This window comes from Melanotaenia boesemani, chromosome 23 (assembly GCF_017639745.1).
Source record: "Melanotaenia boesemani isolate fMelBoe1 chromosome 23, fMelBoe1.pri, whole genome shotgun sequence".
NCBI classification, from domain to species: Eukaryota; Metazoa; Chordata; class Actinopteri; order Atheriniformes; family Melanotaeniidae; genus Melanotaenia; species Melanotaenia boesemani.
This window is the reverse complement of record NC_055704.1, coordinates 6,529,726-6,544,289: the sequence shown is the minus strand read 5'-3', so window position 1 is coordinate 6,544,289 and position 14,564 is coordinate 6,529,726. Positions and strand designations below refer to the sequence as shown.

General features: G+C 39.7%; 1 protein-coding gene across 3 annotated transcripts in view; it reads left to right on the top strand.

Annotated features, from left to right (window-relative positions):
• Positions 1 to 14,564, top strand: part of grip1 (glutamate receptor interacting protein 1) — a 93,056-nt gene that overhangs the window by 53,730 nt on the left and 24,762 nt on the right. For all 3 annotated transcript variants that reach the window (XM_041977054.1, XM_041977053.1, XM_041977055.1), the window contains exons 2-8: positions 9,673 to 9,753; positions 11,696 to 11,831; positions 13,447 to 13,592; positions 13,678 to 13,761; positions 13,840 to 13,915; positions 13,999 to 14,144; positions 14,272 to 14,419. In XM_041977054.1, coding sequence (XP_041832988.1) covers positions 9,673 to 9,753; positions 11,696 to 11,831; positions 13,447 to 13,592; positions 13,678 to 13,761; positions 13,840 to 13,915; positions 13,999 to 14,144; positions 14,272 to 14,419 — 817 coding nt within the window. The remainder of the gene's footprint in view (positions 1 to 9,672; positions 9,754 to 11,695; positions 11,832 to 13,446; positions 13,593 to 13,677; positions 13,762 to 13,839; positions 13,916 to 13,998; positions 14,145 to 14,271; positions 14,420 to 14,564) is intronic.

Below are 14,564 nucleotides of genomic sequence, written 5' to 3'. Positions count from 1 at the left end.
ATTAACACACAGAAGATGCTGTTGTAGGATGAGACTCAAATACTCCTCAGTGCTCTGCAGATTCTCCAAAGTTTCTGCATCTTTGTGTAAAACCAATAAATAAATCTGCCTCAGTCACACATTTTTGTTTCTTTTGCCAGAAATTGTGTCTGAAAAGCAGACTGTAGGTTTGCTCTGATGAAATCCTGATTTTATACAAAATCAACATTAACGCATGTCTATTATCAGGGATGGTTACATTTTCAAAGCACTATAAAATATGTACTGTATCGGAGCATAAAAGTGGAATGGGTAGGTGTTGCATTTCTTTTAATGTATTTGTTAAAATTCATCATTTTATGACAGAAAAAAGTGGTTGAATGAGCTGGTAGTACTTTTTTCAGAATCAGTTTCATTGTCATTTCCAGTTTAAATTAGATGATTTTTGTGTATTTTTGGGATGAATGTGTGTAGTAATATAATATAATAATAAGATAATAAAGTAGCTTAAAGCAACACTACAGAACTTTGGCGCCCCCTAACGACAGCTAATTCAGCATCTGTCTCCATCCTGTCTCTTCTCTGAGCTCTTGCCAGCCAGTAAGAGACAGTCTGATGTTTATTCTGGTCTTATCTGCCATGAAGTGCATCCAAAAAGGCCAGTATGTTGATATCCAGTTGCTAGCATGTGACGCGGTGCGATAAAGCAAAAAGCAGCTGTATTGTGATGCTCCAGGTTGAAACAAAAAGGTCTACATTGTGGTATATTGGCCTCGGGATGCTGCAGGGCAATGATGGCCCGAGGAATGTGCATACAAAATGTTATTGTATCATCGAAAAGTAGTCAGAAACACTCTTTTTTTAAGTCGGAATTTATATAGTTTTGCTTTTGCTTTAATTTGACAGCCAGAATAGTTGCAGACCACTGAGGGTTAAAATGAATTTGACTGTCCATGTATGATAATCATCCTCAGAGAAAGTTTGGCCGAGAATATTATTGCTTCTTAAGTTCACGTAAACGGCTCAAATTCCTATTTACAATGTTGGCCTGGCAAGTGTAAGAAAGCATTTGTAGGACAGGAAAATAAAATTAAATTATACTGGGTGCAGAAGCTGCGTTAAATATGGAAGTGAATGACCTTGGAGTGTTTTATAGATGAGAGTGAAGATTGTATTGCAGGGGAAAATGGTCTTTTCAACAATGACACGTTTTGCCTCAGATGTGAATGAGGAATGATTTCTGTATAAAAAAACAAGTCTTGCTTTGATCTTTGATTGCAACATATTTATGTGATGTGAGAAAGACAATGTGTTATCAAGCCAGATGCCCAACTATTTGTAAACTGTAACCTGTTTAGTGATGGTCCAGTCCATTGTAGTGATGTGAGTGGCAGGTAGAGTAGCCCTGCCTTTGACCCCCCAAACCACATAACTTAAGTTTTTTTTAGTATTTACAAATAGGTTCAGATTGATAAAGATCTACTGAATTTCCTGAAAAACTTAACAAGACTTAAGAACATCATCTGGAGAGGGACCAGAAGTGTTTAAGATTGTGTCATCAGCATATAGGTGAGTAAAGGCTTTGCTAACAGCTCGAGGGCCATCATTAATGAATATAGAAAAGAGTGTATGACCAAGAATTGAGCCCTGGGACCCACCTGATGGCATATGGAGACACTGAAAAAAATGGAGAATTAACTTTACTTGCTGCATTCTATTGAAAAGGTAGTTTAAGAACCATGACAATGCCTGATCAGATAGCCCAATACGATCTAGTCTTTGTAATAAGACTAAGTGATCCACTGAGTCGAAAGCTTTTGTAAGGTTGATAAATATCGCTGCACAGTGTGCGAGTTTAATTGTAAACATACTTGCTAGGGGGCATATTAGAGAGTGCAGAGCAGACAGAGTTGTTGAATTTGTGAGGTGTAAACAAAACAATAAACACGAAAACAATAGTGAAAGTTAATATTTGTTTAATTTTAAGATCACAGCTGAAACAAACGACAGCAGTAAGATCGTAGATGGTTTGTAAGGACCTGAAACTAAGCACGTTGTGTCTGATCTGAAAATCTATCTTTTTTACTGCTGTCCACCCTGTGACCTCGCATCTGGTCAACTATGTCTCTACGTCACCCCTTGTGGTTACTCACATATTGTGGTTACTCACATATTGCAGTTTGCAAATGTATAGCGTTATTTGATGCTTCAAACAAACCCAAAATACACAAGCCTGCCATGATAAATACGTAATTAAAATCAAGTCCAGTAAAGTAAATGTTTTAACCCTAAAGAAAATAAATTTAAATTTTTTTTCTTTCAGTTTTTTTGTCTAATGTCTAACATTTTTAATACACTTGTTTTAAAATGCAGCAAGCATCGCTAGCTTGTGATTGACACCTCTTGAGACTACAGTAGCTCTGCAGTAGACTGTAAAACATGCATTTTTCTGTAATACTGTTATAAAATGTTAGCTAGCGCTGATGGTGGTTAATACAGTCGGACTGTGTTTATGAAAGACTGACACCCCTTTGTACTCTTACGGACATACATGTCTAGTGTTAACGTTAAACAGAAGCTAGAATGACGCCTTAAGATTCTGGATCAGCCTTTAAATTCATGTTGGATATGCTATAAATAAGCATTTTAGGCCCATTTTTTTCCAGAAAGGAGGGGGATTAAGTTGTGCATACATGATTAAAATGGAAGTGAATTCAAGGCTGAAATGGCTGAATTATAGACTCATGCTGAAAGTGGTGGTTGAAATTTTAGCTACAACATATGAATGACCAGTTAAACCATTAAAAGATTAATTTAAACTAACCCAAACATCAGTCCAGTTGAAGAAAATGCATTTTTTTACCATCTTCTCTTATGTAAGTGGTGTTTTTAACCATTATCCAGCTGAAACTGACATTCAAATGAACATATTTTCACCATCAGAGAGGCTTGATGAAGGCGAACGCTTGTTTATGTAACACATTGGATAGTGTATGAATTAGTTTTGAGTCCACATCCTTGCGGCTGATAAGTCAAGAACAAAGACCTGCGTTTGTTTGATCTAAAATTAGCGGCTTGTTCTAATAGAAACGCTGCTGACGCCGGCGTTTTGAAGCAGCTGCTGCTCGGCGGATGATGTTTAACCTTTAAAAGCAGGAAGTTTGACTCGTATTGAATGATGGGAGCATTTTATAATATTTAATGGCAGCAAAATACAGACAGTAAACCTGGACAATCTTTGGCTGAAACCTTTAGAGAGCGCTTTTTGGCTCCAGAGTCCATCCACCTTCTTCTTCCTTTTAATTACAGAAATCACAGGAACACTTGAACATGTTGGACCCCATTCCTCACTGGAAGCCACATGAGTCCAGGGATCAAGCTGGGACTAACTTTAATCATTCATTTGTACCATTTGAATTTTGCTGCCCTTAATAAAAGAGTGGGTTTTTCTCCTCTAGCCAAACAGCTTCCTGACTTTAAAAGCCATGGCAGCAAGCAAAGAAAGCCTGAATCTAAACCTCAGTGTGCTTAAAGCATGTATGTTTCACCTCAGTGTCAGGCCAAGATAAAGGTCGAGTGTGTTTTTACAACTTTGAACCTGCCTTGCGGAGCTCTATAAATACAGAAATTTAAAATGAAGCACGGCTTTGTCACACAAACCCTCAGTGGGTATTAAACATACAAGACAAGAAAAAAGCCATTTCAGCTCGTAGCTGTGGAAGCTCCGATGGTAACTGAAGGGTTTGTGATGGTTGTAAAAGCACAAGTCTGTCTCAACATGAATTTTCTTTTGAGGCTTTAACCATCAGACAAATAAAGCTGTGTATTTGTAGTAGTACTTACTAAAGAAGTGATTGATTAATCTATCAAATGATAAGAGAATAAACTTTGGTTCAAATTGAAAGATGACAGTTGTGTTTCATATTGTTGGAGAAAATTAAGAAAAGTAGACATCTGCACTGTTAAAAATGTTAAAGCGACATTTTGGGGGCATTTTCTCATTGTTTTAGCTATAAGGATACATCAATCGTCCACTTTATCAGGTCCACCTTAAGATCTGGTGACTGTGGAGGCCGTTGGAGTCCAGTGAACTCATCGTCATGTTCTAGAAAGCAGGTGGAGAAGATCTGAGCTTTGTGACATGGTGCATTATCCTGCTGGAAGAAGCATCAGATGATGCTACACTGTGGTCATAAAGGGATGGACATGGTCAGCTACAATACTCAGGTAGGCTGTGGTGGTTAAACCAGACCACGTTGGTACTAAGAGGCCCAAAGTGTACAAATTCTTCTCATTCTGATGCTCAGTCTGAACTTCAGCAAGTCGTCTTCATTATGTCTACAGGTGTGACAGCCCTAGGACTTTCGGCCTGTTGGGCCTGTATGTTGGGCCGCGCTTCTTCTCCAGGATTGGTCGCTGTCTCCTCTGTGACTGGTCAGTCATGAGGACACCTTTCTGTATAAGCTCCTGACCACCTTCATTCTGGGCAGTTGTGTCAGACTGTAGCAGTTTGCCACTGTGGGCAGGAGCTGAGTGTGTTTACAGCTCAGCTTGCCACTGAGGACTTGGTTTTGCTGTCTTGGAGCTTGTTTACTGTTGAAATACAGACATTTGTCTTTTGTTGGAGCTAGTTGCTGTAGAGTTACAGATGTGTGTCTTTTGTTTCCTGTATTGACTGCTTCCTGCTGTTGCAGGCTTTTTACTCGTGTCACAGGACGCTTTGTGTTAATTACCTTTTGTTGGGAAATTGTGTTTAGTAATTAATAGGTTACTTATTTATTATTATTATTATTATTATTATTAATATTAATATTATTATTATTATTATCATTAGGATACTTGGATACCTTTGTTGTTTGCAGAACGTTTCTTTTGTTATTTCGGGGTATATTCTGTAAATTGCTTTTATTGTAAGTATCCATCTCTGACAGTTTGTGTACCACCCCTTTTCCCCTGGACTCTGTAGGGGTTTAACAACATGACTGAATGCACAGAGTTGCTGCCATGTGATTGGCTGATTAGTCATTTGTGTTATCAAGCAGTTGAGCCTGATAATGATCATTAGCTGCGTTCTGCATAGGATTTATGTTGTATTTATACACAACAGAAGAAAATCTGCAAAAATGAAAAACACTCATGTCAAAGTAGCAGATGGTCGAGAGTGGGTGGAGCCATCTTAGAAGGAAAATCCTCCAATCAGAAGAGAAACATTCACTCCAAGACAACAATGATCGCTTAGATCAGGCATTGTACCAGTATACCTCTTGTTCCAGTGTTCTACAGGTTTTACATGTTTCCTGCTCCAACACCTGTGATTCAGATCAATGGATAATCAGCAGACTTGTGAAGAATTTGCTATCAAGCTGTTGGAGATCCATCTAATCTGAGTCAAGTGTATTGCAGTAGGGAAACATCTAAAACCTGCGGAACACTGGCCTTCAAGGACCAGGAATCGAGGATCCCTGATCTTATTTTATCTATGAGCATGAGTGGACTTAAAACGAACCAGCTAACAGACCCCTAGAGGGTAACACAGCCACTGGGTTGTTGTTCAAGGGCCTTGAAGTTGTATTTTTTATCCACATGTGGAGAATATAAGTGATGACTCATTGCTTATATGACCAGATCACTGCTTTGTGTTTTCACACCACTGAACTCACAAATGTGCATTTGTAATAAGAGTTTTACACACTAGATAACTGTTTTATCCCTGAATACACAGTCATGTGGAAAATGAATAAATGGATGGATGAATAAATCGAAAATATATTTACTGTACATGAAGTTATAATTGATAACTTTTTTTATAAACTTCAAATAATTTGTACATTTATATATATTCTTATGAATATAAATATGCATTATATTTTATATTTTTATACATGAACTATATACAATAATATTATAAACTAAAATAAATAAAAATGAAATACGTAAATACATAAAATAAAATTATGTGAATGTGTAATTGATGCGAAATGTTGAAGAAACTGCTATTATTTTCCCACAGAAATGTCCGGTTGTTCATTATATTTTCTAGGTATACGTAAACATTTTGGTAATGTACATATATAAAGTCATTTTCCTAATTTTGGACTAAAATAAAGGGTTAAATGTGGAGTTTTCATTATTTATCGGTTACGTTGTTATTTTACTGGTCCGACCCACTGAAGCTCTGATTGCACTAAACTAAAATGTAAATTTAATGAAAAATTATTCTATAGGATTTTTTTCCTACAGGAGTTTTGAGCATTCAGGTGTGTGCTAACACTGCTAAGGAGAAAAGATCAACAGTGATCTTCGATCAGAACCATTATGACTTGTTTGACAGGGTTGCAGGAGCAAAAAACAGCATGGCAGCATGGCTTAGGTTGGCAAAGCTGCATCTGAACAAACCACAAGACTTCTGGAACAATGTCCTCTTGACAGACCAGACCAAGGTGAAGATAACTGGTCATAAAAAGCAAATTAGTACAAACACCTCATACCAACTGTCAGCACGGTGGTGGAGGCATGATGATCTGGGCTTGTTTTGCAGCCAGGACCTAGACACCTTGCAGTCTTTGAGTGGACCGTGAACCCATCCAATATATTCTAGAGTCAAATATGAGTCCATCTGTCTGACGTGTCATGAAACAGGACAATGAAACACAGTAGATCTACAACAGAATGACTGAAACAGAAAAGAATCAAGGTGTCCAGTAAAAACCCAGACGTCAGCCTGACTGAAATGTTGTGGTAGCACCTTCAGAGAGCTGCAGAAACCAGTGCAGCTAACCTCAAAGGAGTGGACTGAGATTCCTCCACAATCCATGTGAAAGACTGATAACATCATACAGAAAATCATTACTTCAACTTACTGATGCTAAAGATGCGTCTACAAGCTGTTGAGTCATGACTTGGACTTTTAAATCATGTTCTGGTGCGTAACCCTCAGAAGAGAAAGAAGATGTATATTTATTAAAATATTTTGATATAAACGTATTTCAATTTCATATTCTTATTTATAGAAACATTTTTTTAACTTTATTTATACAATTGATTTGTTTTATATATTTATGCATTTATACGTACAACTTACGGATCAAAGTGGATCCACAAAATCACAAAACATTTAATCCCAGATATCTGGAAATGAAAAATCAGTAACTTGTAAGGATCTACAAGTTATTTTAAATATGTGTACATTTCCACATGTGTGTAGTAATCCTGACCACCTGAACTGACTCAGCTCATAATACAAACTGAAGTCACATCTATTAAGTAAAAAATATAAAAGATAGAACAATTTGTCCCTTTTTTCCCACTCCCTGTAGTTTCGAAAGAGGTACATGTAAGCCATTTGAGAAGCACAGTTTAATGTTGTTTAATGTTTAGTAAAGCAGTGGTTCCCAACCTTTTTTCCTTGGGGACCCTCTTCATGCAAACACTAAAAGCCATGGACCCCCTGCCCTGTCATGTGCTAAAACCTTGCTTGGTTTTATGCTTTCAAAAGTGAGATCTGCACCATAAATAAAGTATCCTGACTGTGTCCCGTCCTTTGATAAAGCCTAAGTTGAAATAACAACATATAACCATACTTTTTTTTCCTAAAACAGTGACAATCTGTGGACATTAATCACAATGGCTCTGAATGTTCAAAGCCTCGGGGACCCCTGTGCTCTTTGGGGGACCCACTTGTGGTGTCCTGGTCCCCAGGTTGGGAACCACTGTTGTAAAGGCACCACATCTTAGTGAAACCAGGATGAACTGTTTCTTTGCTTTAGTCATTAAAATGTTCATTTCCACCATGTCTGTTTTACTGAAACTTTTTCCTCAGATGGAAAAGGTTTCCTCTGTTTTCCTGCTGAACAGTCTTTGTGAAGGATGCTGCAATGATGAAGCCTCTTTAAGGACCACTTAGATCTCTCCCTCTTGCATCTTCGTACAAAACCACTGCCAGTTGGATCTTCTCCGCGTTTTCATTTACTTGTAGCATGAAGTGCACCTGTAAGTACGACTCAAGTTGCCCTGGCGTACAAATGTCTGTTATACAACATGCCTTTTTGCAGTATTAGACTGCATATGTGTGCGAATGGAGATAGTTCTGTAGATGGAGTCAGAATGGGCTCGATGCTGCTGTCCTACATCTGGAAAAGGAGGAGGAGGAGGAGGCTCAGCTTTCATCTTCGCTTAGCTATGGTCTCTGTGTGTGTTTGTGCTTCTGTTGCTGTTGTTGTGGGGACCCAAATCAGACACAGCAACATTGTGTGGATTTAATCTAGAAAACTAAATGAGTAAAATAATGAATTTCTCTCACAGACTTGGTTTACCAGGTTCTGCTTTAGAGGAAGTCCAGGGTTCAGAAAACAGTAGCTATAGCTGAAGTTTGATCTCCAGTGGATGTGATGTCCTCTGAAGGGATGGAAACGCTGCTGTGTTTGCTCTTCTGGAGTCTCATTGTGCTTCAAAGCACTGCTGCTGGAACCAAACAGAATAGATCCAGAGCAGATTAGAATAAATTGGAGCAGAACAGCTGCCAGAATAAAGCAGCACTGCCATAAAGTGAAGGATAAGACACAAGCAGAAAAAGACTGGTTCACCACCAGCAAGAAACCAAAGAAATGATCGTGTTTTTATCTTTGAGAAGAAGATCTGACTCCAGCAGTGGGTCTGAATTTTAATAAATGCTATTTATAATCAAACTTGGTGTCATTTAGAGCTCTTTTCTCTCACCATAAAACACATCGGATAAGACGTCTTGTTTGGCTGACTGGTTCAGGGACTGCGTTTGTTTCAGTCCAGAGCTTAAAGACCAGCTGAACTGGTTGATGCTTACAGAAAAGGGCACGGGTAGAAAATGTTGGAAAGAAGCTGGTTTAGCTCCAGAGCCAGTTAAAGGAACTGGTTACAGAGAAAAAACTTGACTACAAGCTCAGAACCAGTAAGAAGAACACTGGGAGTTGAACTCCAGCACCAGTATAAGAACCTTGTCAAGGCTTGTAGGATTGCCAGTGCCCCCATTAACCAAGCACTGGTAAGTCTGGTAGAGTTTGAAGAGAAACTGATGAGGACTGGTGGAGTTTCTAAACCATGGGATGTATATAAAGATCCAAACTGGTAAAAGACAAGGTCCTGATGCTGGAACTATTTAAAACCTGACACCACTTAGAGAAAGAGTATCTGCAAACTTTTGGTAAACTTCTGAACCATTTAAAGAGACTGGTTTGTACCAGTAAAAAAACTGGTAGAACCTTAAGGTCCGGACCAATTGAAGTTAAAGGATTCAAAAGAGCTAAAAATCAAAACCTGTGGAACCAGTATGAAGAACTGTGGAAGCTTCTAGCAGGGCAGAAGAACTTGACAGGGCTTGGAACCAGTTTGGTGTACTGGTAAACCTTCTAAACAAACATAATGGCTTAAACTGACAGTAATGTCCAATCAATAACCTAGTTTTCTTGTTCTGGTTGGCCTGTATGTTGATATATGTATTGATACATTCATTTTATGTCATTTTAGCCTCATAATCTGACAGCTGAGGCTGTCCTGAAAACATCAGGTCTGCATGCTGACTGGGATTAAAATGGTTCAGCTTCTACATGTAGTTTTAAGGGCTGGTAAAATATCTGAACTGGTAGAAAACTAATAAAGTCCGCGGAGACGTTAAAACACCAGTACGAATATTAATGCATAGGGGTTTTCTTTGCTTTGCAGATGAAGGGCCGTACACCAAACACTCCACCGGGTCCAGACCTCTGGACGGAGCGCTGGCCATCAGGAGGCAGAGTATACCAGGTAAACGTCACACCTCAGCAGACACAATAGATACAGTGATGAACACAACAGCTGAAAATAGAGCACACAAACAGCTGATGCTCTCCATCCTGTGACTGGTAGGAAGATGCTTGCGGTTGCAGTTCATCTCCTCCCACCTGGTGCTTGTGTCCTACATATGATTTCTGTCTGAACGCTGCACCAGACTACCTGTAAAAACAGGTAGAAAACACACCAGTGGTCTCTGAACGTAGCTAATGATGCAAATTCATTCAGTAGTAGAGTTAATGTATTTATTGAATAAGTGGATCAGTGATGCTTTCACTGAAATGCAGTGAACATGGTGGGCGCCGGTGCATACCATGGACTCACACTGCCTCTTACTCGTCTCTCAACTTCCCCTTCAAGTCCACAGATGGGCAACAGTTACCGTCTTTGGTGTGGTCAGGCGGCCAACCAGAGACAAAGTGAGCACTGCAGACCTGGAACCACGGCATCGTCTTCCACTTTGCACAAATCTACAGGAAACCAGTGAAAACTTATCCCCATGTTCACGTCCTTTCTCACCTCGACGATCAGAACAGTTCACATAACAGCCGTGCTTTCTGCCCTTGGCAAACACTTATGTGCACGTGATGTATGCAGAAATTAAGAAAAGGGTCTATTGGATAAATAAGGAACAAATAGTGAAATTTTCTAAACTTTTTGAGACCCAAGTTTGAGGTCCATTTATTGAAATGTCATGGAAAGACACTTGTGCGACTGGAGTTGGCAAAATTATGATTTTACACTCGATCTTATTACTTCTACACTATATATATATATACTATATAGATATCCACTATATATATTACTGTCCACCTCCTGCTGCAGAATCTCTCACTTCAGTGATGTAAAAGTGACATGACCATTCAGTTTGAGGTTGCTTTGAGAAAGGTCGGATATGTATCCCATTCAGTACCACATGTCAGAGTCCAAGGGGAATGAGGTGAGGGAATGGTCCCAAATGCAGGGCGACAGAAGACAGGAATAAAAGTTGCATCTGGGGCTTTAATCATGATACACAAGAAACTACTGATCCAGGATTTGTGCTGTTCAGACTGTCATTTGAGCCACTTTTGCCTGCAGTGTGAACGTAGCCAGAGAGCCCTTAAAACCAGGTTGTGGAACTTTTTCATCCTCATGTTTAGTCTGGTCAGATGGTTCCTGGAGCTCCAGAACTGGTGAACAAGTTCAGCTTTCTGAAACATCCACTGGAAGCTCTGCTCCGTGCCATCAACAGTGATGGAGTCTCTTTCCTTGTTGAGGGTGAAAAGCAGCTTGTTCAGCTTTTGAAATGTTTCGGCTTGAACTAAACTCAACTGTCTTACTTCAGCTATTTTCAGTGTAACGTTAAGAGCTGGTTTTGTTCCCTCGCCGCTGCAGGAAACTGGTGCATCAAACATTTGAGAAGAATCTTAGAGTTTGGGGGGGTTCTTTTATCAGACTGAGCCAACTGGTTTGAACTGTTAAAAGAGGCTGTTTCTCTTTGTAAAGCCTCTTTGGAGGAAAAGGATGAGGGAAGAGAGGGAGACAGCGACTGTTGCAGCCAAAGATCGGGTGTCTTAATCTGGCCTGAATGAAAAAGGTTGAATCCTTGACTCATTAAAATTAAAATACAACGTTCAAAGGAAATCCTGCTTTCTGTTTTATCACCTAAGGACTGTTCACATCACACTATTGCAGCTCTGTACTGAAATATTCTTCTTGCTAAATATTTCAGGCAGCTGATGAAATATAGATAGACGGCAGAATAGAGGATGACTTCACTTCTCCCTTGAGATTATTTTTTTATTTCTCTGTGCTTGGAGAAAGAAGTGGGTAAAGATAAATCAAGGCTTAGAGACGGATAAAAACTGGAGGAATCAAGTCACATGATTTCATGTTGGGAAGGGGGGTTTGACTGATCACGTCATTTCTGTAGATGAGTTTCGGGGCTGCACAGTGGTGGAGTTGATGAAGAAGGAGGGAACGACGCTCGGATTGACGGTTTCAGGTGGAATCGATAAAGATGGGAAGCCCCGGGTTTCAAACCTGCGACAGGGAGGCATCGCTGCCAGGTAATACTCATCTTTATCTTTAATTTTTTAATTAATCATTTTTCATCTGTGTCTAATCTCCTCTGTGTTAGGCTAAAAAATGACGCGCGACTCATTCAGCTTATATTAGTTGTGTTGGTTTAATGTTACACTTATTTCAGCTTGTAAAACCCCTCTTCTGTTCAAATCCTTAACCCGTAAAGTCCATCAGCAGATTAATGCAAGACATTATTTGGGCTGCCTCAAAAGTCATTGAACTGCCTCCAGCATGCAGAAAATTCTGCAGCTTAGGTTTTGATTACAAATTTCTTTGACTTTAACTTCTGTATACTCTGTCCAGGTACAAAGAAATTATTCTAACCTTGAATTATTTACTTTAAAATTAATGGTCATATCCCAGTCTATGTGACCTTGCCATCTCTTACATGCCAGACAGATCAGATGTTGCTTCTTGTCTCCAGGGTGAAGTTGGAGAGATGGCTGAGCATTTAGTCTTAAGCTGGAGTTATACTCGCGCGACGTCTGCATCAGGTCGGGTCCGTGTAGCTGGCACGAATGAAATATATACTCGAGCTTAGGGTAATGGCGTCATGTTGCAGTTTCTTTTCTGGATCTGCAGGTGGCAGTAGGGCTGGTATCGACTGGTAAATCCACAGGGCCGAGTTTTTTCGATGGTTCGCTTCAGTTCTGGCAAGAACAACAATGGCGGCCGACATTGTGCCGTGTCGTCGAGAGATTGTGGAAGCACACAACAAAATTATCCATCTGGTGTACATTTTACAGTTTAAACAAATGAGAAAGAGAAAGAGTCGTCGTTCCACAGTCGTTCAGCAAGAAGACCCAAAAATCCAGAAATACGCAATCACAAACTAACCAGTCACAATGTATTTCTTCCGCGTTGCCGTGTAGCCGGACTGCATATCCAGTTGGCAGAGGGATGCGTTGATCCTCTGTGGACCTACGCAGAACCTACGGCGGTGAAGACGTAACCGACCTGACGCAGAGCCTTTAGTCCTTTAACCCTTTTACACTCAGTCTGTTGCCGGCAACATAAAATGACACTTGTCATCCCATCCGTGGTGTTCAGAAGGTTAAAGTGTATGAATTTTTATTAGTGTTTGTTCTACTTTATTTTTTTTTACCTCTTTGTTTTGACTCTATATTTCATAGAACATTATTACCAGTTCTTTTAATAATAATAATAAATTATTATAATAATTTATTTTTTTATTTTTTGTTTTATCTGGCACAGTCTTATAAAAACAAAATTAATACAGTTAAAAATCTTGGAAAGAAGAAAACAAAAGGAAAATACTGGATTAAATAAAAATATAATAGAATCTTAAATAAACTGAAAACAATTGATAAATAAAGATAAATTAAAAAAATCATATAAAATGTATATATAAATGAGAGTGAATAATTTAAAAAATTTGATAATAAGAAATAAAATAAACTAAATGAATTAGGCCAGAATTGGTTTGTCACAAATTTGCAACAACAGGTGTCAAGAGATTAAATTAAATTAAATTATAATTAATAATCTCAAGGACAAACTATTAAAAATAAGTTGTTTTGTTTGTTTGTGCTGTTTTGATTAAACAAAAAAGCGTTTGATGTTTGGACTGGTTGTCAGGAGCGACCAGCTGAACGTGGGTGACTACATCCGCTCGGTGAACGGCATCAACCTGGCCAAGTTCAGGCACGATGAGATCATCAGTCTACTGAAGAACGTCGGGGAGCGAGTCGTTCTGGAGGTGGAGTACGAGCTGCCGCCCGTCTGTAAGTGCCACCGGCAGCACGAGAATAAACAGAGCTGGTGTGTGTGTGTTCTGTCTGTTGATGTGTTGTTGTTGGTGTGTTGCAGCCGTGCAGGGGTCAGGGGTCGTGTTTAAGAACGTGGAAGTCACGCTTCATAAAGAGGGAAACGGCTTTGGCTTCGTCATCAGAGGTGAGACAGGTTCTGTTTGTTTGTGTGTGTGAACAAAATAAAAATAAACATACAACATGATCATGTGTTTGTGTGCAGGCGGAGCCCATGAAGACAGGAACAAGTCTCGACCCATCGTCATAACAACCACCAGACCTAGCGGGCCGGCCGACAGGTACTGACCTATGCTTCTCTGAGTGCTTTTTGTCCCTCGGGAGCTTCTGTCCAAACTAAAATTTAGCTCTGTTGCCTCTACAGAGAAGGAACTATTAAGCCGGGTGATCGGTTACTAAGCATCGATGGGATCCGTCTTCATGGCAGCACGCTGTCCGAAGCCATGAGCATCCTGAAGCAGTGCGGACAGGAAGCCACGCTGCTGATCGAGTACGACGTGTCAGTGATGGGTCAGTTCAAACTCACATTCGAAGAAAAACAACATGTCCCAGGACAGAACCCTGTGGAGCTCCAAATGAAGATGTAACAGTAAAAACACAATCTTAAAAAGAAAATAAAAACATGTCTGTTTCTTAGACTCCGTTGCTACGGCATCTGGACCACTGCTGGTTGAGGTTGCCAAGGCGACAGGCTCCAGTCTGGGCGTGGCCTTGTCCACCTCTATGTTCTGCAGCAAGCAGGTCATCATCATCGACAAGGTGAAACCTGCCAGTATAGCAGACAGGTATGTGGCGCAAAACAAGTTTGTTATTCAGACTTTTTTATGAGGTCATAATGTGATTGCTGATTGGTGCAGAGGCAGAAAACTCTGGACTACAGACCTGCAGGCCAAGACACCTGGATTTGTTGTGAACCTTTTGACTCTCCAC